The following is a 25,788-nucleotide window of genomic DNA, read 5'->3' as shown; positions in this document are numbered from 1 at the left end:
AAGAGCTAGGTGAACACAACACAATAAAATCTGGAAACAATCCAGTTTTCTCCAGTTTCATATCATAAAATAATATTTTTCTATGCAACTTCTCAAAATGCTTTCATCCAGCAGAGATGTGAAGATTTTTACACTATGAATTAGACTCTGCTTTTCCATCAAAGCCACAATCAAACACAAGCATGACCTGCAACAGACTCTATTGTTCTGCAAAAAAAGCAGATAAAATGCTATTTGTCATTTTTTTTTAGTTACTTAATAATTTTCTGGTTAAGGATATTATATGATTTGACCATCTGTTTATTCAATACTGCACACTGGCATTGGTCTCCTTATAACATGACACCATCCAGCATAGATTTCTGAATTAATCTGAGAGCGCCACTGAGCCAGAATAAGGAAGAAAAGCCGCGTCAGCGCAGACTCACGTAGTCGTGGAAGGCCTTTGCCTCACTGGAGTGTTCACATGTGTCTCTTCTCTCTGGAGCTGCACAGTACAGGTCCCAGAAAACACTACAAAGCACAGAAAGAGACAATATTATAAAGCCAAACCCTTTGAAATAAAGAAAAGATAGGCCATGACAGAGCTCTGGTAATCTGGCATCCAGAAAAGAAGTTTTTTTTTTGTTATCAACATTGCAGCAGATGACTTCAAATTCACTATCACAGCATGCAAACAGTTAACCGAGGAAGGGCTGATGAGATAAAGACAAACACAGGAGGAGAGATAATTTTATTCAGTCATGGCAGTGATGGAATGAACAGAAACGGCAATAAAAAGAATGGATCTTGTATCATTTCTCATAAAAAAAACGCACTCACCACCACCATGAGTGGAGGAACCCCGGAGGTTCTCCTAATGTGATGTTCTTCTCCCATCGGATCTTGAGACACACACACACACACACACACACACACACACACACACACACACACACACACACACACACACACACACACACACACACACACACACACACACAGAGAGAGAATGAGATCCTTCAGAAACATAGCAAGTATAACAACATGCCTGACATCTGAATTACCTGCTTTATAAGGTTAAAGAGGGTGCGAGGGAATTCTTATAACACACGCCATTAAGTAATTATGTTATGATTCTCGTGGAATCATAAGTGGATAAGTGAGTTTATGTGTGCCTGAAAGCTCTTCTATTCATGAGTACATGAAAGTGTGCGTGTGCTTCCTCGGTCAGGAGGTGTGTAGGGTATGAGGTCATAGACATGTACCGGCCTGAGGAGCCCAGCCAGACTATTGTGCGGCCTACGACACACCCTTCAGTCTCCTCCTCACAGCATTATCCATCATTCTGAGCTCATCAACTTTGAGTTTCATTTATTGCTGCTCTCTCTAAATTCTTTACCTTCCTTCCTATTAAAAAAAACTGAACACAGACAAGTTTCTAAATAAGTCTGACAGCAAAAAATGCCATTCTTGAAGATGGCCATTGAGCAAGGTGGAATAAGAGTTTTACTGCATGTGGACTCGACTGGTTCTTATATAGCGCTTCTCTACTCTACCTGAAGTACTCACAGTACTTTATACAACATACCTCATTTATGCCCATTCATATACATGCTTTCTATTTAATAATCATAATAATAACACGCATTTACTCTCTGCCCAACCTTCCAACTAGTAGATGACCTGCTCTACCTCCTGAGCTACAGCCACCCCACATGTGTCTCTGCTTTCAGGCATTTATCCTATAATATTAGGCTCATATTAGGACAATAAATTTGACCGACTAATCCTTAAAGTCAGGTTTTCAATACAGAGCAAAAAAAAAAAAAAGTGTTGGGCAATCGACTCTTAATAAGTTTAACGAGGCGTCCCTGAGGAAACTTGCTAACAGCAGCGTTTTCTTTCTCAAATCAAGAACCACTATCGCCACAGAGGAAACATGGAGCAAAAGAGTAAATCAGCCTATGATAAAATTCAGTTTGAGAGTGACAGCAGATGCGAATGAAAAGCACGAGACAAATTACACAGATTTGAATCTGATCACTGAGACAAATTTCGGATATTGTCCGGGCTCATTTACGAGCAAATTAATTTCTCTTTCGGATCTTACTGTTATCTTAAGATGTGATTATTTCAAACAAATCGGTACACACAGAGAGAGGGAAAAGAGCATCTTAAGGTATTAAGATTTGAATCAAAAATAAAATATCTGAAATGTGAAAACAAGGTGGAGAAAAAAAACACTCAAATAAGACACCAAAACAAAGTAGTTTCCAGTGGAAGTGAACATGGTTACAACATGCTTAAAAAAGCAGTTTATAATAAAGCAAATTCCCAGTTCAGGAAAAGTGCAGATGGGGGTGGGTGGAGGAATAGATAGTTATTTAAAAAGCAGAAAATGAGCTATCTAAGAAGGAGAAAATCAATTTTTTCTACCTACTGCTGGAAAAACTGCTGTGGATTTTATGTGATAATCTGCTGAAGTTAACGCTGTGAACTTCACTGGTGCCGAAGAAAGAAAAACACAGCGTCAGTGGGAGGGTTTCAGACGCTGTTCATAAGACTGACACGTCAGCTGAAACAGTCGTAGCACCTTGCAGGCTGTCGTCGGCCTTGCAAACAGCTAAAAATGACATCACCGCTGCTGACGTGCTGTGCATTTTGCTGTCATTTTAGGCTCTCGATTCTCGTAGCCTGGCTCCTCCACGCATTTCAGCGATATATCGACGCAGGAGCGCAGGGCTTCCTGGACGGCACAGAGGGAGATTGCTGCAACAGTAGGAAGAGTGATTGCTTTGTTTTGCAGCGACTTCGAGCGTGCCTCAAGTGTGAGCATAAACGGTTATGGGGATGACTTGACACCATAGTCCAACGTGTCGTTTACAATCGCAGCATTCGTCAGAATCAGTGACATCACCCACGTGTAGGACGACTTTGAGCACAGTGTTCATGGATGAACTGTGCTTAGCCCCATGTTCGTCTTAATTTTTGATAAGGCTTAGACAAGTAGAACTCAAAGGCTGCGCTGCATAAATGGATCCATATGAGGACAATCACAGTGGTTCATGGAAAGCACTAGAGAAACAGTAGTTAGTGGTTGTAACTCCAGCCTTATGACTATGTGTTTACCCCACTAATGGGCTTTTCTATTGATTGTGTGTGGTGACTAGGTTTGAGTTTGGAGCCCACACCTTGGCTCTGACCCTGTATGCACACACACACCACACACAGAAAGAGCTGAAAAGTGTGAGCAGTAGTGAGACTTCTGCTATCAGACAATGACACAATTGTTTTGTCTGCATCTGACTTCTCAGAGTGACCTCATGTTCATCTTTTTTAATTTCCCTTCATATTATGTTTAATACAAGTAAAAGAAGAAGACTATTGTGCCACCTGCTACAGCAGCGGTGTGAACAAGCGCTAAAATAACAGGAAAAACTGAATCACCGCATGTTCAATCAGACCGTCCTGACCTCAGCTGCAGATCAGACACAGCGACTTTTAGAAGGAATGGTTTGCTTTGAAGTGTTTTGGGAGGGTCAGGAACTGCCCCTGTTTGTTTGGCCCGCATGCTTTTAGTCTAAGTTCGCAGTTCCAGTAAACACTATTGGCAGCCAGCAATTTCCATTTACACACCATGACAAAGAAGGTTTTACTTTCTCGAACTGGCAGAAACGATACAGAAAAAAATCGAGAATGAGCATGACATTCATCATTTCTCACATTTAATTGGCTGCAGCTTAGACCAAACAAGATTACACACAGTTCAGGTCAGGACACTTTCTAGTGTCTCTTGTATTTCCCCTTCATCTGGAAAGTGTGGAGGAAAAAACCCAAAAAACAACGAATGTGCCCGCATATCCCGTCTTCCTGTGGTCTGCATTCCCAGGAGGTCTTTTATTTACCTTCCCCATGCTGCAGAAAGATCCCTTTAGCATGATTGCTGGCAGATGTAGGCAATGTGTGACATGGGCACAGTTTTGTTTTCACCCCTACTCGCGTAAAATGTAAACCTTTTGAATTTGTGCTGTATTATCTTTAAGGTTTCAGATCTTTTTGTTGTTTTTCTTTGAGCCATCAATTTAGTTTGAGAGGTTTGCGTGGTTTCTTTTTGCCACTTCTTCTAAGCTGTCCGTTTGCGATTTGATATTTATATCAAGGTATCCCTTTACGATTTGTGAATTGCCGCCCCGGGCTCCTGCTCCATGAGCATAAGGATGCGCTGTAAACCCATGTGAATGATAACACAGGGCTTTAAAGCCGTACTACAACCCACCCTTCCAGCACCAGTTACACTATTTTTGCAAACATGTTTATGCTCTGTGTGTACGTGCACGTGTATGCTTGCATATGTGTGCATGCGGACGGCACAAAAGCGGCTGTGTTTATACTTGTTGCGCTCCCGCTGAATGCATTCCCACACTTGAACATGACACCGCCTATCTTCTTCATCTGCGGAAGAGAGATCAAGTGATACGGCAGAGAGGAAAGGGTGTCTGAGAGAAACTGAGGTGTAGGTACGTGTGCGCACGTGTGCGAACACACACTAAGAGCAATGAGAATCGGTGCCAGCTGATGATGTAACCTTTTCCACCACCCACACCCCCTTTCCCCCTTTGTTCTCCTCTTCCTCTGGCCGATGTACAACAAGCCTCTAGCTACTGTCTCCTACATTGCAATTTACCGTCATTTACTGCAAAGCACAATCATCAGCTGACCTCCTTTTCACCTCATCACCTTTTCACCTCCGCAGAATTAAAGTGAGGACAAGCGCAGGGAGAGGAGTGGAGAGACAGACGAGAAGGAGAGCAGGAAGATTACAATAAAAACAGAGGAGAACAAGATGGGAAGAGAGGGACAAACAATGCTGCCGAGCGGATCAGACAATGATGTCAGTCGGAGACGTCAGCTCCAGCCTAAGCATCATAAGTCTCCCTGCGCGCCGGCTCCAGCCCCACTAAATGCAACACTAATGTTAAAAAGCTTGTTGTCTCAGCACTGCGAGGCCAGGCTAATTCAATTAGCCGCTACACTTGTTCGACATGTTATATGAGGGTCAGACCACCCTTCAGAGTGGACACATAAAGTACATGGCTTGCAGTCCGGCACAAACACATAAAGCATTTTTGTGACTTACCTCTGAGAGAAAGGTCTGTGCTGACTTCTGTGCTCCTACATGCAGCAGGTACTCGTACACATAAAGAGCCAACCTGCACAAACAAAGAACAACAGCAGGACAAAAGATGAAAATTAGCAGAGGCAAACAGATATGAGGCGAGAAAGCAAGAGACAGTGAAAACAGTCTTAGTTTTACAAGCAGGCAAAAATTAGAGTAACTACTTGCAAATCTCCAAATATTGAAATAAATAAGTTTTTCTCTGGGTGTTTAAGATAAATCCATACATAGTGGGAAACTGCACTAAAGACGAACACCTAGGCGTGGATACAATTTGCCAGGCAGGACTAGAATCCTGTATGAGGAGATGAGTGAAAACTTCAGAGTCTGTTAGAATTCCCATGGGAAACACAAAGACACACTTTAACTTAGGAGCAATATTCCTGCCCCCAAATTGCCAAACAGACAGGACAACCATTAAAAACATTCGAAATTCACGCAACATATAAGCTAAAACAACACAGTGATAACAGTAGGCCTGGTGGGACCACACCGAGAAATACCTCACCTCAATGCCTTGGGCTCTCCATGGACTTCCTCCCATGGCTTTGATCACAGTAAGAATTAATTACAGGCTTGATTTGTTAATCAATTCTCCTCCCTGTGAGCCTCTCCTGGTACTAACAGCAACTTAGGAAATGGAGGACGGGGTAATCTACTGGTCTATAAATACAAGGTAAAAATTGATCTACAGGGGATCAACAGCAGATCTCACTGACTCCTAATGGCACTGTGTAGATTTAGAGATTTAGCCATTGTAAGAACACAAAGTAACTCTACAGGGATATGAACATGATCAGCGTATTTAGCCGTGTTAGTACAAAAAACTATTCTGTCAGATGTTTGTATACTCAGTGGGCTTGATGTGTGCTGAAACAGCAATGTATTAATACAATTGTGTTATGGCTTCAATTAAATGACTAATCTGTTGACTATTTCTCAGTGAATCAGTGTGTCACTGTCTAATGCATACAGCTGGAAAACTGCCAACATTTCTATCATCATTTTTAAAGATTATGGGGACATAGTGAAATAGTTCTCCAGACTTTCTGAAGGTCTTTCAAAGTTTTTCTTTGGACATTGGTTGCTTTTTCTCTCATTTTCAGTCCAGTCTGCATATTTGGCCATTTTCAGAGACATGTTTTTTGTTTTTTTTGTTTGCTTCTTAAGCCACTTAATATTGACCTATGAATCATCCAAGCATAGAAGACAGTTTTAAATCTTTGGGCACTTTGTTACTAGCATTTTGTTGCAAAACCCCCCAAAAACAAACAAGAAAGAAAACACAAAATTTCTCCCCATTTCTTTAGCTGAATCTATGACAAATGCCAAAGGACAGAAGATAACACAGTTTGACAGACATGAAATAGCAGTTTGACAGCAAATACTATTTGCTCTAAAAATATATTTAATGCAATGCAACCACCACAGAATCATTAATGATTCCCGACGTGCTATTAGGTGAAAACCTGGTAAATCCAGACACGATGTGCAGCATCCACAAAGGTTTCTACAGAAACAGTCTTAGTGGAAGGCTGGCCCATAGGAAGCAATTCTTAAGGGAAACAGGGAGAAAAGGCTAAGGTACATCAAATTACACAAGATGTGGACTGAAAATCTGTGGCAGGTCTGATGGAGTGATGAATCCAAACTGGAAAATTTTGGTTCAAATCATCATCAAATCATCGCTGCTAATCATCACGAACAGAAAAACACAGTGAAACCCTATCAGCCATAGATTGGCTTCCCCAGAGCCCAAACCTCAACTTTATTGAAGCAGTGTGGGATCATCGTGACAGAGAACGGAACAAAGGGTACGAGGAACCGCAGAAGAGCTTTAAATGTTCTTCAAAAAGCCTGGAGAACTATTCCTGAAGTCTACTTAAACAAATGACAACAGAGAGTTCAGACTGTGTTGGAGACTAAAGCTGATTATACCAACATTTTTTTTTCAAGCTCATTAGAATTGACCACACTCTGTTTTTGCCATATGTACTGTATTTCCATGTGAGTTTACAAGTTTCAATTAATTGTTGGACCGTTTCCCATTTTCCTACCAAACTATAAAGAAATGATGGAGTGGTACAAGACATTTGTAGAGTACTGTACTGTTGTATATGGCGAAAGACGATTCAAACACACATCTGAGAAGCCTTAAACATGATGCATCGTGCGCTTTGAGCTGGAGCTTGGAGCTATGTACGTTAGTGGGTTCAACTTTCTGAAGGCATGAAGCCCTGAACGAAGGCCACACTGGGACAGCAGCTGTCCTAGAACACCCCCACCCACTGAAAGGTGTTACCAGCTTGTTGTAGCAGATCCAGACTCTTACACCGAAGTAAAAATAAACTCCCCAGACAGCTCTGTCTGCCTGTCTGAAGATGATGGACTGTACACCTTTCTGCTATGCACACAGGTACTCTGTCTGCGGCCCCCACCTCCTCCGTCCCTCTCCTTTATTTCCATCTTTCTTCATTGCTTTCATCCTTCGTCTACCTCCCCCTCCTCTCCCTTTCACTCTGTGCCTTTTCTGTCTTGGTTTCGTCTTGCACCCTTTTATTTTTTATTTTTTACAGAGGCCATGTTTGTTTAACGATGAAAGGACGAGGAGGGAACCTCTTTCCGTCTATCCTTCCCCTCCTATATCCATCTCTTCTTCCCCATGTCCCCTCTCCTCCCCCCGTGGCCGGGCTGTAATGTGTAACCAAAGAGATAGAGACAGAACGTTTCACAGGGACAAGGTTAACAGAACAATGAGAGGCTTGACAAAACTCTTGACACCTCGACAACTGAACATGAATAAAAGATGTGCCCGATGTGTGTGTGTGTGTGTGTATTTTTTTCCAAGGCGCTGCACAACCCCCGAACATTTCTAGGAACGAACTTGCTCCGTCGCTCTGTTCTGCTTCGTTTTCCTGTCAGCCTGTCGAAATCTGTCACTCCCTCCTGTGAACCCTACCGCCAGCCACTGCAGCATCAGTATAGAACTATTTATTAATACTGACAGATCGCATGTATCTGCAGTGAATACATTCGCAGCGATGATGACAACCTGATGGGCTGCATGAATGAATTTGTTGTGTCAGTGGGAATAAATAAAGAAATGAAAGCTTGTCCTCAGCATGCACCAGTTTGTTTGACACCAAACAGTCAGCTATCTATTACCACGCTAAATACAGCCTCGCATGGTAGCTGCCTCGGATAAAGACTTAAAGGTTTTAACCTATGATTGATTTCACAGAGGCTCCGAGCTGTGACCTTTGGTCCTAATAGAGAGGTGGGAATCGAAGGAAGTGAGGAAACCTAGGAAAGGTGGATAGAAGAGGGCAGTAGTGGCAAAGGTGATGCAGTTTTTTTTTTTTAAAAAGAAGTGAAACCACAGGTACATATGCTATTACAAGTTTTGAAGAGGTGATGAAAGAAAGGGAAAAAAGAAGGAAGACTTGGTTCATTTTTGACCTTAAATACAGGGAGTTTAAAGGCGTAAAAGCTTGCAAAATACACCCATAACACCCTCCTTCTCTTAGCACACACCAACAGGTGGAGTTTAAACATGGCTGATAAGCAGAAAGCAACAGAGCAGATATTGGTAGCACTCGATATCTGCCTAACTTTAACTCACAACTACTCATTTTCTCCAAGACGAGTGATAGGCTTTGAAAGCACTAAATCCCTTCATGCTGTTGCCTCATTGTTCACTTACCACTTGTTCAACTTGCTCACTTACCACAAGCAGCTACAAGGAACTCGGCAGGACGACGGAGCCCAAACACTGAGCAGAGATAACGTTTGAGGATTAGAGGATGGGGGACTGTTCAAGGTTAACAATCCTCTAAATTTGACACATTAAAATGAAAACATGACAATGGCTCTCCTGTCAAGTTAAATAAACTGTCACTTTAAGTCATATCTGTGGGCAGCAGTGCTCAAATTGAGGCAGCCAATGATTTTCGAAATGCTCCCTGACACCATATTAGTCCATACACACTGAAGTTTTGAGGCGTTTGCCCTTGCTGACGGACACGCACGTTTCTTTCCATTTCTTACCTGACTACTCTGGCAATTTCTGTTGTAAATATGAAGCACTTTACATTAATCAAAGCTGCAGCTAGAATGATTAGAGTGCTGGGCCCCTCCCGCTTTGTTTCCACTCCATGCTGCTCGTAAGCGTGTGCACAAATGCACTTCTGGGCGTGTTTTGTGTCACGGTGGTGGTTCTAGCAGAGAAGGTATAGGCAGAGGAGAGGGGTGAACTTTAAGGTGTCCAAGTGACCCATTTATCCTTGAAATTCAAGTGGTTCCGTCTTCTCTGAGTCACATCTAATTAAATTCATATTTCAAGCCGAACCCCATCCCGGCTGCTCTCGCAAAAATCTACAAGACCAGACAGCTGCAGCAAGCTCAGACAGTCAGAGACCAAGCTTAGCTTAATGAAGGCAGCAGGCAGAAACACTGACCAGTTTCTACGCAGTCTTGTAACAGAGCCGCCGTTGCTGTTACCAGGCTGTCGAACAGAGAGGAGATCAGGGAGAGGAGAGCTATCTCGGAGCTCAACCACAACCTCAGCTTAAAGCGAAGACATGAAGCTTTTTTTTTCCCCAGGATCAGCATTTAGGAGACCAACAGATCACTGCTAATCAATTTACTGCCATGGCGATCAAAGTCTGGCAGAGCTTCAAATCACAACAGGCAATGGTTTCAGTGATTAGGTTTGCCTATTATAGATTAGCTTCAGAATATTTCACCCTTGTTAAAGATGAAATGGAAAAGCGATTATACTTCTGATCTGAATCGACACGTTAAGTGACATATATCCAGGACTCAATACTGTGCTGACATAGCCTAATTACATATTTGACCAGGAAAATCAAATTAAATGTTATATAAGTGAAAAGGGAAGCAATCAAATCCTTACTGCCAGTAAGCAATCTTCATTAATGATTTTAAGCAGTCTGTATTACCAAAACTGCATTATTGGGAAAACTGCTGGGTGCCGGTCCTGTTGTAGTTCCACATTACTTTTAATGTTTTTGTGTAAGGGAGAAATTTGCACAAACGCCACACAGCAGAGGCAGCGGCGTTTAGTATCCTCTGAATAAAGTGCTATAAAAGTATCTTCCTGTACAAATGTTATTCAGGTGTGGGCAGTGGCAGGAAATCCGTTTCTCCCAAAAGAAGGTGTTGAATGCAAACTGTGTCCAAAATGGCAGTTAGAGAGTTTTGTGGCAGGAAATATTTGATCAAAAACTCAAAATAGTGTCTGTGCAGTTTATTCCAAATCCAAATAGGCAGTCTTGCCCCTTAGCAACCATCGTGGTGACGCCCTCGGGCAGTTACTGCAGGCTCAGAAACCCGGCCAGTATTCAAATACAGAAATCTCAAAATGAGGCCAGTGTTCGCTTCAGAACCTGGACCTGAGCATTTCTATTCGCTTATGTCCTCCTCGTCATACTGGGCTAAATCTTTATAAAATCAACAAAGAATCAAGAAATGCGAAAGCCACCTCACTTATGATTCAACTACTACAACTACCAAGATAAACCATCATCCTCTAAACACACACATTGCAAACCATCAAAGTGTTTGATGCAAGCATCCACCCCCCGCGCTGCCCTCAATCATATGTCGGCTCTCTAAATTGGCACTTAGTCATCAAACCTTTGAGAACCCCTGATTTAAATGGATGGAGAAAGAGGCATAACTGCAATTTCAATCACCACCACCACATAAAAACCGCATGTACAGAATAATCAAATCTGATAATAACACAAAAAATAACCCCAAATATCCCCCCCTCCACCCCAAACCCCCACCTCCCCCACAGGGCTTTTTCATACTCATGCACAATGTTTTACAACACCCACACACTTGTACCAGTACAAAACATGACTGGCCTGGTATTCAGCGGCTCAGCTGTTATAAAACAGACGATTGGCTTTTTGGAGGTAGCGGTGGATATGTGTCACGTGACTGCCTTCTCTGGTGTTACACAATTTTTCCTTAGACTTCTATTCCACGCTCCTCAGCTTTTAGTTTCAGTTTAGTGACGCTGAATTCAAAAGATTTTTGTGCAGACGAAGAGTCACATGATGGGTGAAACACCCCCTTTTTTTAAAATGCGAGAGAGGCTGAAGCAGAAATGGCTGCTTCATGGAGAAAGTTGCTAACTGTGGTTTTAGATTTTGTCAAGCCAGCAAACACAAAGAGAGGCTGGCTTTGTCGAACTTCATTATAGTGATGAAGTTCCAGGTCACCGTCATGCTTCTGGTCATCTGGTAAATATACGTCTATTTAATTAAAGTTTTCAATTTCAAAAATTTATTTTATAGCAACAAATCACAACAACAGTTGCCCCAAAGCACTTTATATTGTAAAGATAAAGTCCCTAAAAGCTACTGAGGTAAATACCTGAATCTTTAGCACTTCAGCTGCAATTGTGTAATAGTGTTTGAAAGCCAACCACTAACTTTATCTGTTATTCCTTTGTGTTCGGAAGAGAAGTATTTATTTCAACATTTGCAATCACTAATCTGAGCTTTTCTCCCACCACATCATTCTCACTTACTTCCAGCGTTTTTTTTGTCAGCTTAGCTGCTTCTCATTCAATTTCTATATTGTCTTATACACCCCCGATTCTAAAACTGTTCAGATGCTGTAAGAAATCTAAATAAACAGAATTCAAAACTCATAAACCCGCATTTTATTCACAATAGAACACAGAAAATATATAAAATTATTATACAGAGATATTTTACTTTTTCATGACAAATATTAGCTCGTTTTCAAGGTGATAGCATGAACTAAAATGCAGATGGGACGAGGGGAGCAACTACATTTCAAGTAGTACTAAAAAGAAACCGCCGGAGGAACAATTTGCAACTAATTAGGTTAATTGGCAACAGCTCAGCAGCATGATTAGGTATAATAAGGGCATTTCAGACATAACGATGGGCAGACGTTCAGCAACCTCGAAAAAATTATCTCTGAAAATTGTGGAACAATTCCTTAATATTTTTTCTAAAAGGAAAATTGTGAAGACTGAGTATCTCGTTGTCTACGGAAAAGATTCGGAGAATCTGGAGAAATCTGTGAACAAAGGACAAGGCTGAAAATCAATACTGGATGCTCATGATCTCTGGGCCCTCGGGCAGCACTGCATTCAGAACAGGTTAAAGCTCTATCATGCAAAGAAGAAGCCATATGTAAACATGATCCAGAAACGCCCGTGTCCTCTGTGAACTGAAGTCATTTAAAATGGACTGAGGCAAAATGGAAAAACTGTAATGTCTTTTGAAAAACCTGCGTCCTCACAGAGGGACCATCCGGCTTGTTATCGGTGGTTGGATCAAAAGCCTGCAACTCCCTGGTATGAGGGTGAAAGGTGTTTACAGGTTCTCAACATATGCACACGTCATCTTTTCCAGGGAAGCATATTTTAGCAAGTCAATGTTAAAAGAAAGAAAGAAGCTAACTTTTCGAAACAAGAAATCGCGCCCCCCCTTCCCGGTCATCATTATCTTCCAATAAGACAAACACAACCATGATTATTGCCTTGGATCTAACAATTAAATAAGCACACCTTTAACGATTAATTCCTGTCACATCGTTAAAACAAATATTTCAATGTTACTACAGGTTTGGACACATACTGTAGCACTTAATCTGCAATACTCCTACACATTCAGCAGGAAAATTACTTACATTCAGTCTAGCCTTTAGAAAAAAAAAAAATGAAACGCAAGTAACTGCTGGTTTTCTGCTCAAGTCATACAGAAGATCAAAATTCACTGAAAGTAAATCTTTTAATTGAGGCCTCGGCTTTTCAACCTCGGCTGAACGAGGGTCAAACACTACGTTGCTCTAGGAATGTGGCATTTGCACAACGTACGGAAACATTGTTAAACGTTATTATAATTATATAAGTATTTTTGAATGTAGCAACTGCCTGACATGTCTAAAAATAAATGTGTGTGTGTGTGTAAACGAGTGAAAATAAAAATTCAGTGCAGTGATTTAACCGTTCTGTCTTTCGAGGAACAGCTGGAGATTAGAGCCTCTCTATGCTGTCAACCAGGGATTAACTTGCAACTTCTCTTATGAATTGGTCAAACACAGGTTGGACACGTGATCAGTACTCTGAACATGTGTTCAGTACAGAGTTGCTCGTGTATTAAACAACCATAAAAAGATAAAAAGACATACATTCATATAGGAACCATATCCCTCTGTCGTTGTCAGGATGGTGGAAAATTACAGAGAAAAATTAAAGAGGAAGAGAGCGATGGTGGGACAGGAGTATAACAGAGCGAGATGAAAGGTTTTGGTGACAAGCAGAGAGAGAAGAAGAGGGATTAGAGAGACGGAGAGGGAAAAAAAGGATGGAGGTGATGGGTGCTAGCGGATGAGCCCCGAGATGAATCCTCATGAGATCTGTAAACTTTCATATTCTAATGTTGAGGATTCTCACCGAGCGGCGTCTCAGTTAGTCAAGCACCCTGCTGTGACCTCCTTCTGCAAATTAACACAAAACCCTGCAATGAAAAAAAAAAAGTCTACGGAGCTACAGTAGAAGTGACTCCTACCGTTTTTTGAAGGGAAAAAGCAAATGACTGCATGCTGTGCTGAAATCATAACATACAGGATGGACTGGAAGCTACACAAGCGTAGCATGCCGTGGTGTATGCGCTGGATTTCATTATATTTTTATAAACGCATTTTAAAGAGTCCTGTGAAGAGGTAATAACAATGGAAAAGTAATCCTATTGAACCAAGTCACAGACAGGAAGTTATACGCTGTAGTTATCTCCTGGATATGCTTACCTACACAAAAAAAACAAAAAACCCACTAAATTAGCATCTTAAATCTCTGCTGTGTGTTTTCACAGCAAAGAATAATTTTAGCAAATGTGCCACAGTGAAGTAGAGCTGTAGTGTTTTTGGAGCGCTTTGCTTTCAAGCGACCGTACACAAAATAAAAAAGAAATAAAAGCAATTTTAAAAAAAATGTTACTCCTCCGAATTCAATATAATAGCAGTAACACTGCAAATTAGACCTGCAGTAAACTCCAGCTCGGTGAAAGTCATAATACATAAATGTGGACAGCCTCATTCTGAATGCTCTGCTTTCATTTGTGTGATGTTAATTAAAAAAAAAAAAAAAAAAAAAATGCAATCCCATCACTCAGCGCCTTCCAGCTCGTCTCAGTGAGGATCTACTTTAGCGATCCTCTGCAGCTTGACAGCCGAATGTTGAGATTTATTATTATTTTTTTAGACTTTTGCCATGTTACATAATTTTGCAGCATATGTGACTGATGCAATACAGACAGTGACAGCAGTAATCACAAGTATAGAGGAAGGTGCCCTGCATAAAACTGAGCCACTTTACTAATTAGCATCATGCAAATGCTTGATTAGAGACTGGTCATCGTTATGTCAAAGCAGGCTTTAAATATAGGTACAAAACAACCACATGGCTGCTTTTTTATTACCTGACTCACAGAAATTCTGAGGCAGGTACTGAGATCAGCATTTGGGAGTGCTAAAAAAAAAGAATTTAACAAATCAACACATTTACTGTTTTTTAGTTGGATTTTTTTCTTTTTTATTAATTATCACCCAGCCACCTAAAACACACAATGTTTTACACCGTTTTCATTACATCCTTGAGGCATCCTAAGTGATATCACACCCCAACACACAGCGCTGGGCCACAATGGCAACACAAATCACAGACACCTGTCTTTGAGTTAGAGGTATGATCGTCAGCGTTATCGTCTTCGTCGCACCAAGCCTACACTGAATGCTACGGGATCCATCTCTCCAAATCAAGCCTCTGTGAGGCTCTGGCAGCTCGGGCTCCTGATGAATCTGGCGAGGACAGAGAGGGACCCCGCCATAAAAGGGAGCGCGGCGATCAAGCTGCTGCCCCTGCTGAGGACAGCCCTGTGTGTGACAGCCAAACACTTTCCCTGATTAATCAAGCCTAGCAGCGGGGCTTTATGTGCCATTAAGAGCCCTGCTAAATGACTTCACTTCATTCATTAAAGTGGAGCATCCTCTGCGGGTAGAGCAGCTCCGCTTGCCAGACAGACAGACAGACAAGTGAAAGCTTGGAGGAGATGGTGGTGGGGCAGCGATGAGGGTGGTGGGGGCACAGAGGCAAGATAAACAACGACAAATATAGACCCATTACAATGCTGAATTATTCATCTTATACGCAGAGCTTCAGGAAAACAACAGAGGGAAGAAAAAAAAACAAGAGTCCAAACAACCATGGGGCTTATAGAGTCTTTATACACCAAAGAATATCATTAACACAGGACTACTTATGCACACACCTTGTCTGGGAAAGGTACCACACTGGGATCACGGCCAAATCACTTTAAATGGAAAAATCAGGTTCCAGTAGACTTATCCGTGAAGCGCTTTCATTAGGTAAAGGTATAGTTTTAATGAATCTGTGCAGGGGGAGTTTGACAGCTATAGGTGCGAGTAAATAAATCGCTTGAAAGTGTTGTGCGCCGCCTACAGCACATGTTAATATAAGTTATTCTCAGAGCACAAATTCATACAGGATCAAAAAGTCAGGCAGAAAATTCCAGAAAGGGAAGATTACAGAAGGGAGATGCAATGATGCACCCCGACAGCACTGAGAGTGGACAAAGACTGGTAATTTACCAGTCAAAAGGGAGATAAAGATGGAGGGATGGAGAGAAAGATAAATAGATAAAGATTAGCAGCAACAGGAGATCCAGGGGCAGAGAGGAAGAGAGAGACAAATGAGACTGAAGAAGAGGGAGGCTGAAAGAGAAAGAGAGAGGTAGAGAGTAAATGATTAATGAAAGGAGCTGTGGAGGGAGGTCAGGACTGAGCAGAAGAGGAGTGATGCTGCAGCCAGTGAGCAAAACCGAAGAGGACAACATTATGAGCAGCCGTGCTGCTGTCGCTCACCGTAACACAGGATTTGTAAAAGGGGAACCAAATGTGACTCAAAAGAGCTTGAGAGCACGCGCTGAATCTACTGAATTTGCCAAATTCACTATATAAGGCTTTTTTTTGCCTTTTCATGTTTAAACACAGATTCTAATTGGCCGTAATGTCTTTGAGAGGCTTTTATTGTTATTTAAGCCAAAGACTGGCAAAAATACAATGAACACTTGCGTGTGGATAAGTTTGCGTCACTGTAGAGAAGAAAACTTTGATCACCGGTGATGATTTATTACTTGACAAAACTGTTCAAAGACTTTCATTAGATCTTTTAACTTCTTGCAACATCTTAGTCAAATTCATGCCTTAAATTAATCCCCAACTGGCAGTGTGCTGTGGCTCTATCGCCGGCGCTCACTGATGCATTTCTAATTGGCATTTTTGCTGATGGTCACAAGTTAAATCTATATTCTCCATTACCCTTCCACCATGTCCCCTGGGATCTCTCTAATGGCTCCGAGCACTTGAATAGAGATATTTGTATAAAGTATATTCTCTCTGATGCCGACTCGTCTCCGCGCGGGCTTACTTCAGCTGCAGGTTTGGCGTGTAGCTGAGAGTTTGGGAGGAGCGGGAGGGAAAAGTTCACTACATCTTTGAAGATTAACAAAACACGTGTTATAATCCAGCATGGAAACAGCCTGAGGAAAGACACTTGTAGTAAAATAAACTGTGTTTTATCTGCTCGTCTTCAGCGTTTCGTCTGCACCGAGATGGTCTCACATGCTGCTTTACAGAGCAAATGTTTGTCGTAGCCTTTATCCCTCTCGTTCCACATCACATAGTAAAGCCCTTGGTGAAGTTTTGGCTCAGCGACAAGCCTGAATGCTCTATAACCGGCTAGGCAAAAAAAGACCCCAAAAAACAAAACACAGCAGCCAGCGCTGGTTAAGAATGGTTGAGCTGAATGACGCTAGCTGTTACAGGTTGACCAGCAATTTCGCAATTAGCTGATAAACCACTAAGATGGAGGGTTACATAGTTTGAACGTTAACTCTTTACCTCTTGAAAGTCTACTAAGGAGGAAACTCTTTTCCAAACTGAGCATTTTGTGTCATATTTCAGGCTGTCTTATAGAACAAAATGACTGGCTGTGCCTCAGAAGTTAGTGAGGGTGGTCTCTGTCTAAGCAGCTGCCCTCTGAAAAACCCAGAAACTATTCTAACGGTCATCAACCCATGTCTTAAGGATACAAGGAAGGTCATCAAATATCATCTTTATAGTGGAAAAGAGTTAAAGGTAAAAACTCTTCTTGACTGTAAATCATAAAGTAGTTTTCACTGAAACCTTGCTCCAGCAAAGATGAGAAATTGCCAAAGGTGAGATATCATGTGTTAAAGTCAAAAGAATGAAGCTCATATCCTGACAGAGAGGAAGAGTCCTGCATTCTTTGGCTCACCTCAGTGTAGACTCTGTGTTTACCTTTCATTAACTAGAGATCCCAGAATCCTCTCCTCCTGCAACCTCCCTTGGGATACTCCAATACAAGGTGAAAATAAATGCTGTAAAATAGCTGCTTGAACAACAAATATTAAAAAAGCACAGCTTATTATGTTTGAATTATAAATTATTTCATAAATGCTGATGAAAGACTAAGTCTAAGTTTTAGTTTCCCGGATGAATTCTAATTACAGATCGCTCCGCAATCTATGTGTAAAACGGTTTTATTAACATATCTCCAAAAGGCCCAAAATATTCCATTTAGAAAAGCTGAAAAATTCCACAGTTTGGGAACTACAGTGAACTGCAAATGCACTGAAACGGGATATGACTAACACAAGAATAGCGTCAGCTCACGAAATAAGCTAAGCTACAGGCAGACAATGATAAAAGCCAACTAATCAAGATACTCTAACCATAATGCAGCTGCAGTTGTGAATCCCCACCCTGTGCTCTAAGGACAGAACACACTGTATCCTCAAAAAGCTACACCCAAAGGCCGTTACGATCACATGAGAAACAGTCGAGAGACAGAACGCCGTCTAACCGAGGAGAAGGGGGGGGGTGTGTTGCAATTAAGACTTGAACAGAAATGTAAAAAGGAAGCATTGCTCCCTGTCGTATACAAGCACAATCAGACAAAGTGAAACAGCTCTTGTTCTGTCAGCAGTGCAGAGACTCTACTGTATCACAGAGCAGACAACAATGCCCAGGGCTGAGATAACAGGAAATGCCAGCTTATCAGAGAGGGGAGAAAACAGAGGGAGATGGCGAGAGCGCGTGATGAGTAACTCACTGTTTACCAACAGTGTAAGTGAGCAAAAATTTCTGTTGTGTCCTTCATGTGAAAGTCCATCATTTACACATAAGTTTCAGCCAGTGAGTTTTCCCCCCCTCCTGCAACTGTAATTTGTTTGCAGAACATGTAAAGTGGATAAATCAAATAATGGGGTAGGCAAATCCATCACTTTCTTAATTTGAGTTCCATTTCATTGGCTTTGATTTGTTCAGATTGAGTCACCTCTCGTGGGGAGTTTGTTTAATTTCACAGCTGAAAGAACACCAATGATTTTTAGGAGAGTTTTCCTTGTTCAACTTTCTCTACAAGCTATTACAGTAAATCTTGAATGCAATACAGCCATAAACCCCGGAATATTAAACTGCTGTTTACAGAGAGAACTTTGATGGCGACACTTAGTGATCATACTCGCTTAATCACTGCAAAAGTCTGTTTTCAAGAGTTTACTGGAAAATACGAGAGTTAAAGCAACATTATGCAAGAATAAAAAAGGAAATCGCTTTTCCACCACGACTGGAAGTGCAACTGATAAATATGAGGTATGCGAGAGAGGTGGCGTTCACACAGAGGCAACTGAGCCATTCAACAAGTGGAGCAAATTCATCCCCGTCATTGGATTAGGAGGACCGGAGTTATGGTTTTACCCCTACTTTATGCCTTCATTTTACCCACCAATAAACCAATACTTGTAGCAATAAGATAGTTCAAAAGGTGATTTTTAAAAAAAATAAAATAAATAAATGTAGTATTTATTTAAACAAACCATTATGGTGTTTAAGGAGCAGTACATATTCAATATGAGTTTTCTTTTTCTGTTGAAGGAAATTCAGTTTTGCTTTGAAATTCATTCCTAATAATAAAAGTATATTTAAGAAATAAAGAGTAAAAAATCCTTAGTAAAAAGTCTTCACTAATAAGAATTAAAAAGAAGAAATGGGATGGATTTTTTTCCACCACAAGAAATATGATTTTTCTTCATTTGTCCCGTTTTATATCTGGGTGGACATCCATTCTTCAGACAGCATTTAGTTGTTTAGACATGCAATCACTCAATTTCTTTATTGTTCACCATATACAGCATTTTTCTCTCTTGCTTTCTTCTGCATGCACACACTCTTGCCCAAACACACTGACACTGTGGCATGTATCCACTGCCATTCCCTCTACTGAGCTCGGTCTGTCATTCAGCAGCACGCAGGACCTGGAATGCGACAGCGTGGGACGCACTCCTCTCCTGCTAGCTCCACACATCGTCCGGTGGCACACAATCTTTGTTCGACTCGCACAATACAGCATTCCACAATCAACGACAATTAAAAACAGAGGGAGAAGGAGATGACTGGGAGGACTGCACCACTCTAATCTTATAGGATTTGAATTCCTGTCTACGGGACTCTAATAGGCCTCTGTTCTTTTGAACAACAAAGCTTCGAGATGAGATTGAAAAAAGCTGATACAGATGAAGGCAATCTGAAGCAATTTGGGGAGAAATGTGAAGCTATTAAGGCCTGTATGAAGGCTCTGGAGGAAGTAGAAATAAATGACTAACCATTCAGAGGAATGTTTTTCTGTAACATGAGGTTGTAAAAATTTGCAGAAAATGTATGCACCAAAGTGTCTGCAAATTACGATAATTAAAAAACACACACACACACACACTAAGAAAATATTTTTTATAACACACTTTTTGTACACAATATTTCCAGCTAATTCACGTGTAGCTAGCACTGGATCAGAGTTGGTGAGTCCTGCTGCGTCCCTGTTGCCCACCTGGTCTCACTCTTTTGTCCTTCCTGCTCTTCAATGGTAGAAATTGGCATTAAGTGGACTTTAAGCGATTTAAATCCTAAACACGAGGATATTCCATCTTGGATTTCACTGGGGAGAAATGAGATGTCACCATGGACTTTGCAGGGATCAGTGGGCAGACAGCCTGTCATCTAAAGACGATGCATCTAAAATAAAAGAGGACAACTCCATGGCTTTACTTCTCAGAAATTAGCAGGGACAAGTGAGAAAGAGACAGGAGAAATGAGGGCAAGGTAGTGAGGAAGCAAAGAAAAATAATGTGTTTTTGCATGTGGGTGCAGGAGCGAGAGAGGGATAGAGAGAGAGTGTCTGAAGCAGTTCCGAAGCCTGGTCGTCACGCATGCTTAACCTTGCGCTAGTGCCTGTGCGATGCAGCTTGCATATCAATGATGGACGAATATCAGCAGAGAGGCCTCCAACCAACCTCCACTATACTCAGCAGGCTGGGGTTGGGGGGGGGGCAGGCAGAGCAGCATCTGCAGTTACACTACGGTGCTTACTACAGCAATGCAAGTTATATCGGCTAAGGGAAGAGTTTTTGTAAATGTAAGTGTGATATTTTAAATACACGCTGATTTAAAAAGAAATTAATGAGTGCAATATGAAAATACTGCTTTAAACTGACAAACAAAAACACGCTTTAGATCATCTAAAAGCACTCTTGGCCCGAGTCTGTGCGTGTTTCCATTAATGGAGTTTACTTTTGCCTGGAGCTCTCCAGTCACAGAAATGCTTTGAGGGAGAGCATCCCTGACTGTGCTGTGGTTTGGAGCAAAGCTGTGCATGTTTGGTGTCACCAGAAAGAAACTTCCTGACATAAACCACGAGAGCTACGGCCGATATCACCTAACAAAGCCAGACAGTGCTGATAGTGGATCCCATTCAAGGTCATCAAGGCGGACTATGAAATCCCCTGCCTCCCTCATTTCTCTTTTGTGTCTCATCATACCTAGAGGTGGAAGATCTGGCCAAAACATGTTTTTTAAGTTAGTCTGGGTAATTTCATGACAAAACAACATCAAATGCCATGAGAAAAGACTGCCTGAGAGACGAAACACCTTTAAAACTGGGCATTTGTGCACAGCTTTAAAACCACGAGCAGCACAGCAGCTCTAACTTAAAGAGTCAAACGAGAGAAGAGAAGAGAAGAGAAGAGAGAAGAAGAGAAATGATGTGATAATGTGTTTCTAATTAAAACAAAAGCACTCAGGGACACCCATGGGGTCCTAAGGGACCAGCACAAGGTGATAAACTTTCTCATCCTTAGCCTATTTTTTGGGAAGCGATAAAAGAAATTCAGGATGCCATGCCCTCTTCTGTTCTTTTCTCCTTCTTTCCCACATGCTATCTGATGCCGACAGAGGCCTTTTGTCACGTCGATCCTTCCCAAGGACCCCAAGGCGTCCTGTGAGGGTGCCTTCTTCAGGGTCCTGTGTGTTGATTGACACATCAGACCTTTTTTTTCCTCCCTGCGTCGATCAGAGGCCGTTTCCCTTCTGCCTCATACAGCTCAATAAGAGGCCGCCGCTTTGATAGCAGTTCTGTGGCAAGTTACATCTCTGGCAGAAGGGATAAGAGAGAAACTAGGAGGGATGCCAGCAGATAAAAGAGGACTTTTAACAGCCTTCTATGTGTTCAGCAGGTTAAAAAGTGTTTTCTATCAAAGCCTTGTCAAACTGTCATTATCACTTTGATTTGAAGAGAGCTCTGTATACCCCAGAAAGAAAATACACCAGAGCTGCATTTCTCCTCTGGTTTTCTTGTAATCCCAGACTGATGCTAATCTAAAAACACTGTGGCGATTACACTAGAAGCAGTTTTAAGTTTCTTTCACTGACAGTCAGTGTTGGCGAACGCCGACGACAGAGAGCGGTGACAGTTCTCCGTGTTCTAACAGTTGTTCTCGAGGCATCCCTTGAGAGCTGGCAAGGCTATTAGCTGTGTAATGATCACTGGATGTTGTAGTTCACATCCACAATGGCAGCGTGACAGACAGATGGAGGTTGATTTTGAGGGATGAAGCATATGGAGAAAAGTGCTGTGAGCAGACAGCTCAGATGGGATTGCAGGCTAACACATGTAGCATCCTCTCTATTGACCAGAACAGCAAAGATTAATACAGATACGCAGACACGTAATCACGCACATTTATATTGTTCTTTATCCACTTAAACAAAAGGAAAAGCTCATGCTGAGGCCTACCACGTGGATCTTATGCATGGGGCTTATGCATGGGAGTTGAGCCAACAGAACCAGGTGTGGCCACTTACCAATGTAAGTGATCCATGGAGAGTGGGATATGTGTATAGAGTGGGGAGGTTCGACACAGAGCCATTACAGAGCATTAGACCGTGCGGTCCTGTAGGACATCACCTGACCTCGTCTGACCTCAGTAAAAGAAAGAAAAACCTCTTTAATCTTTCTTTCATCCGTCCGTCCCTTTTCATTTTTTTACCGCTTAGCTGTGGAGTTTATTTTTTATTTTAAACTCTTCCAGCATTCACGTTTTCATGCTTATTTCCCATACTTAACCTCTCATTTTACCATCCAAGCTGACCAGCAACATATGTTTACCCTCGGGCTACATTCTTTTGCTCCTGCCTTAACAAATAGGTTTCCTCTTTGTTCTAATGATTGCACCTATATCATTGCTCAAGGACGACGAAATGTAGCGAACAAAACAAACAAAACAAAAAAACCCCTCATCAATTACATTCATCAGGTGGCAGCTGGCATGGGGAAAATGTGATTCCCTGCACAGTTTATCCAATGCATTGTGAGCTTGCGGTGCGTGAGTGCATCTGGGAGAGAGATACAGCTATTTTTATTGTAGTTCCACTGTAATGCGACTCACTGTCAGAGCCAGAGTGGCAGCCTGAATTGCTTCTGTCGGATAAACACTCCCAGCATGCACTGCTTTGCCTCAGTCTGCGCAATGCTGCATTGGCAGCCTCCTGGCAGGATTTTGAGGTGTCTCGGTTTAGAAGTAGCTGTGTGTGTGTGTGTGTGTGTGTACACTTATGTGTGTGGAATGATGATCCTTACAAGAGCAGAAAATGCTTAAGTCTGCACCAAGACTGATGCTTGGTACCTGAACCAGACTGAATGAAATGGCACATACCTATACTAGTTACACATTCCTATGCTATAGGTTGTTCGTTTTGTTTTTTAAACCCTGACTTTACATGATCTTTAGGAAACACCTGAAAAGCAATTTATAGAGCTGTGAGCACTGGAAAAATGGACAAAACAAGCATCTGTGAGCATTTGAGGCAGAGTTTGTTCCATGACTCAATACTCACTCAGGAAAAAGGAGAAAAGGAATTTGTACTATGTGCTGCAATGCAACTCAGTCAGGACCACAATCCCAGAACTATGTGGAATGTGTCCTCTAACTGCCAGCGACTGAAACCTACACTCATTGAACAACTGCAGTACACAGTCAGTGGTCGTGTACTGTCACTCTGACTCAAAATCAAGCGCAGACCATAACACAGGTAGCACACAGAGAGAGAAGAGAGACCAGAGCAGTGTTGCTGTCTTAAAAGCCAGACAAAGTGTTCATTACTGGTGCAAAGGCATAAAGACAGCCTATTCTCAGATATTCGCGGACGTAGGGTATAAATGCGAGAAAACTCTCTTTAAAAATGCATGCGTCAGGATTATATTTTTAAGTTTTACTCAGCATCAGACATCCAGACACACCTTGCTGCAAGTGGTCTGCAACTTGGGCTACTGTTTTTGCACACCTGAATATTTCAAATGTCTTTCTTTTGGGGGCTTTGATCCTCACAAACAAAATCTCAGCTATCCTTCCTAAGCCCATGTGTCTCTGCGCCTTTCTCAGAGGCAGATATGTTCCAGACACTGTGCGGCACATCCAACTTGAATAATCAGCATGCGGTGACACCATAATTGACGAGTAAGACAATATGTTTTTGATTATTATTGTTATTTTTTATGATTGGGAAGAACAATACTTTAAAACATTTCCTTTTCTCGCTCATCTGCTTCTCTTTATCTGCATATCCTCCAGCATGAAAGATACAAATTATATAAAGGAAATTAATAAATGATAACAGCTTTCCCCCTACCTTCAGCAAAATGTGCTTCAAATGTTTTGTGCAGTGGGTGTTTCTTAATGTTTGCCATGTAATATATGCAAATAAGAAAGAAAATAATAATTCCCACTACAATACTGTAAATGATCTTTCAGCTTAGTTACACTGTACAGAGAAAGTTGAATAAGATTTTAAATTCAAGCGTGACATCTGTGTTTGTAGTGAAATATAAACTTTTATGGATTGTTTTGCTCTCTCTTCAGCTCCTACCATTTACATCAGATACTTGCACATCCCTAAGCCTGGTCCTGCCACGGGTTTCTACCTGTTAAAAGGGAGTTTTTCTTCCCCACTGTCGCCAAGTGTTTGTTAATAGGCAGGTGATCTGGCTGTTGGGGTTTTCTCTCTATTATTTTGGGGTCTTTACTTTGCAATATAAAGCACCTTCAGGTGACTTTTGCTGTGATTTAGCACTATATAAATAAAATTGAAATGAACTGAATTTTTATAGTGTGGACACATGAGATAAAAAAAAAGCATATTCCCAAAATGCATCTCTAGCAAGGACAGACTACATGTTTCAGATGTTTATCTCACACACACACACACACACACACACACACACATAAAATCTTCAGAGGTCAGTTGTATTTAGAGCTTCTCTGTATCTACATGGGCGAGACGCCAGGGCCCCGTGTCTGCAGGGGTCCATTCTGAGGTCAATACTACAACACTGTAAACTAATGATCCAGCAAATTCCCTCAGTCCTGCTCTCTCCCCTCCTCCTTCCTTTTCTCCTCAATCTGTTGTTGCCCTCTGTCTCTCCCACTCTCTGATCCCCTGCTGCGCTGCAGAAATGAGAAACAACTGAAGACTCGGCAGCGCCGGGCCTGCTCTGCTCCTCTGATACACACCACTGATAAACAAGGCTGCTTGTTAAGAGACAAATGAAACTTTTGGCTTCCTCAATTTTGTTGCCTTCCACTGCCTTTTCATCTAGCGTTTTCTTGACACGCGTTCCCTTCTTTTGTCGACATGGCCTTGGCTGTAATGCCCAGTGGAACATCAATCTTGCGTCGAAGTGTAAACACAGATAACAAAATGATCTGCAAAAGCAAAGAAGTCTGAATTAACCAGGAAAAGTAAGAAGTTCCCTTTCAGTTCACCTCTAACTCGTGTACGCAATTTAAACAATACGCTAGGTAGACGGCTCAGTTCCATTAAATAAATCGACTTTGATGTAAACGTTTAGTCACATAAAGCTAGTGTGTCTCCTCATTATAGCTTTGCCTCTTTGTTGTTTGTGCTGATGTACCTTTAGCAGCAGCTTGCAAATGTGAACTTCATCACAGGAGACTGCAGAACCACTTCAAAATCTTATGCCAAGACACACACACACACACGAGCGCACACAGATGCATGCATGTTTTCACACACAGTATCTCCCAGGCCTGGAGGAAGCTCTCCATCTGAGCCTCTGAGTCAGTGCACGCGATAAGGCAGCGATAAGAGTCTCACTTTTCAGTCCTTTC

At 41.7% G+C, this 25,788-nt stretch overlaps 1 protein-coding gene across 1 annotated transcript in view; it reads right to left on the bottom strand.

Annotated features, from left to right (window-relative positions):
- The window catches only part of ssbp2a (single stranded DNA binding protein 2a), a 56,721-nt gene that overhangs the window by 29,020 nt on the left and 1,913 nt on the right, over positions 1 to 25,788 (bottom strand). The window contains exons 2-4 of the mRNA XM_084945267.1: positions 5,120 to 5,192; positions 823 to 884; positions 429 to 513 (exon numbers count right to left, since the gene is read on the bottom strand). Of these exons, the coding sequence (XP_084801393.1) occupies positions 429 to 513; positions 823 to 884; positions 5,120 to 5,192 (220 nt within the window). The remainder of the gene's footprint in view (positions 1 to 428; positions 514 to 822; positions 885 to 5,119; positions 5,193 to 25,788) is intronic.

This window comes from Perissodus microlepis, chromosome 12 (assembly GCF_051167445.1).
Source record: "Perissodus microlepis isolate ML-2025 ecotype Zambia chromosome 12, ASM5116744v1, whole genome shotgun sequence".
Taxonomy (NCBI): Eukaryota; Metazoa; Chordata; class Actinopteri; order Cichliformes; family Cichlidae; genus Perissodus; species Perissodus microlepis.
This window is presented reverse-complemented; position numbering and strand designations above follow the sequence as displayed.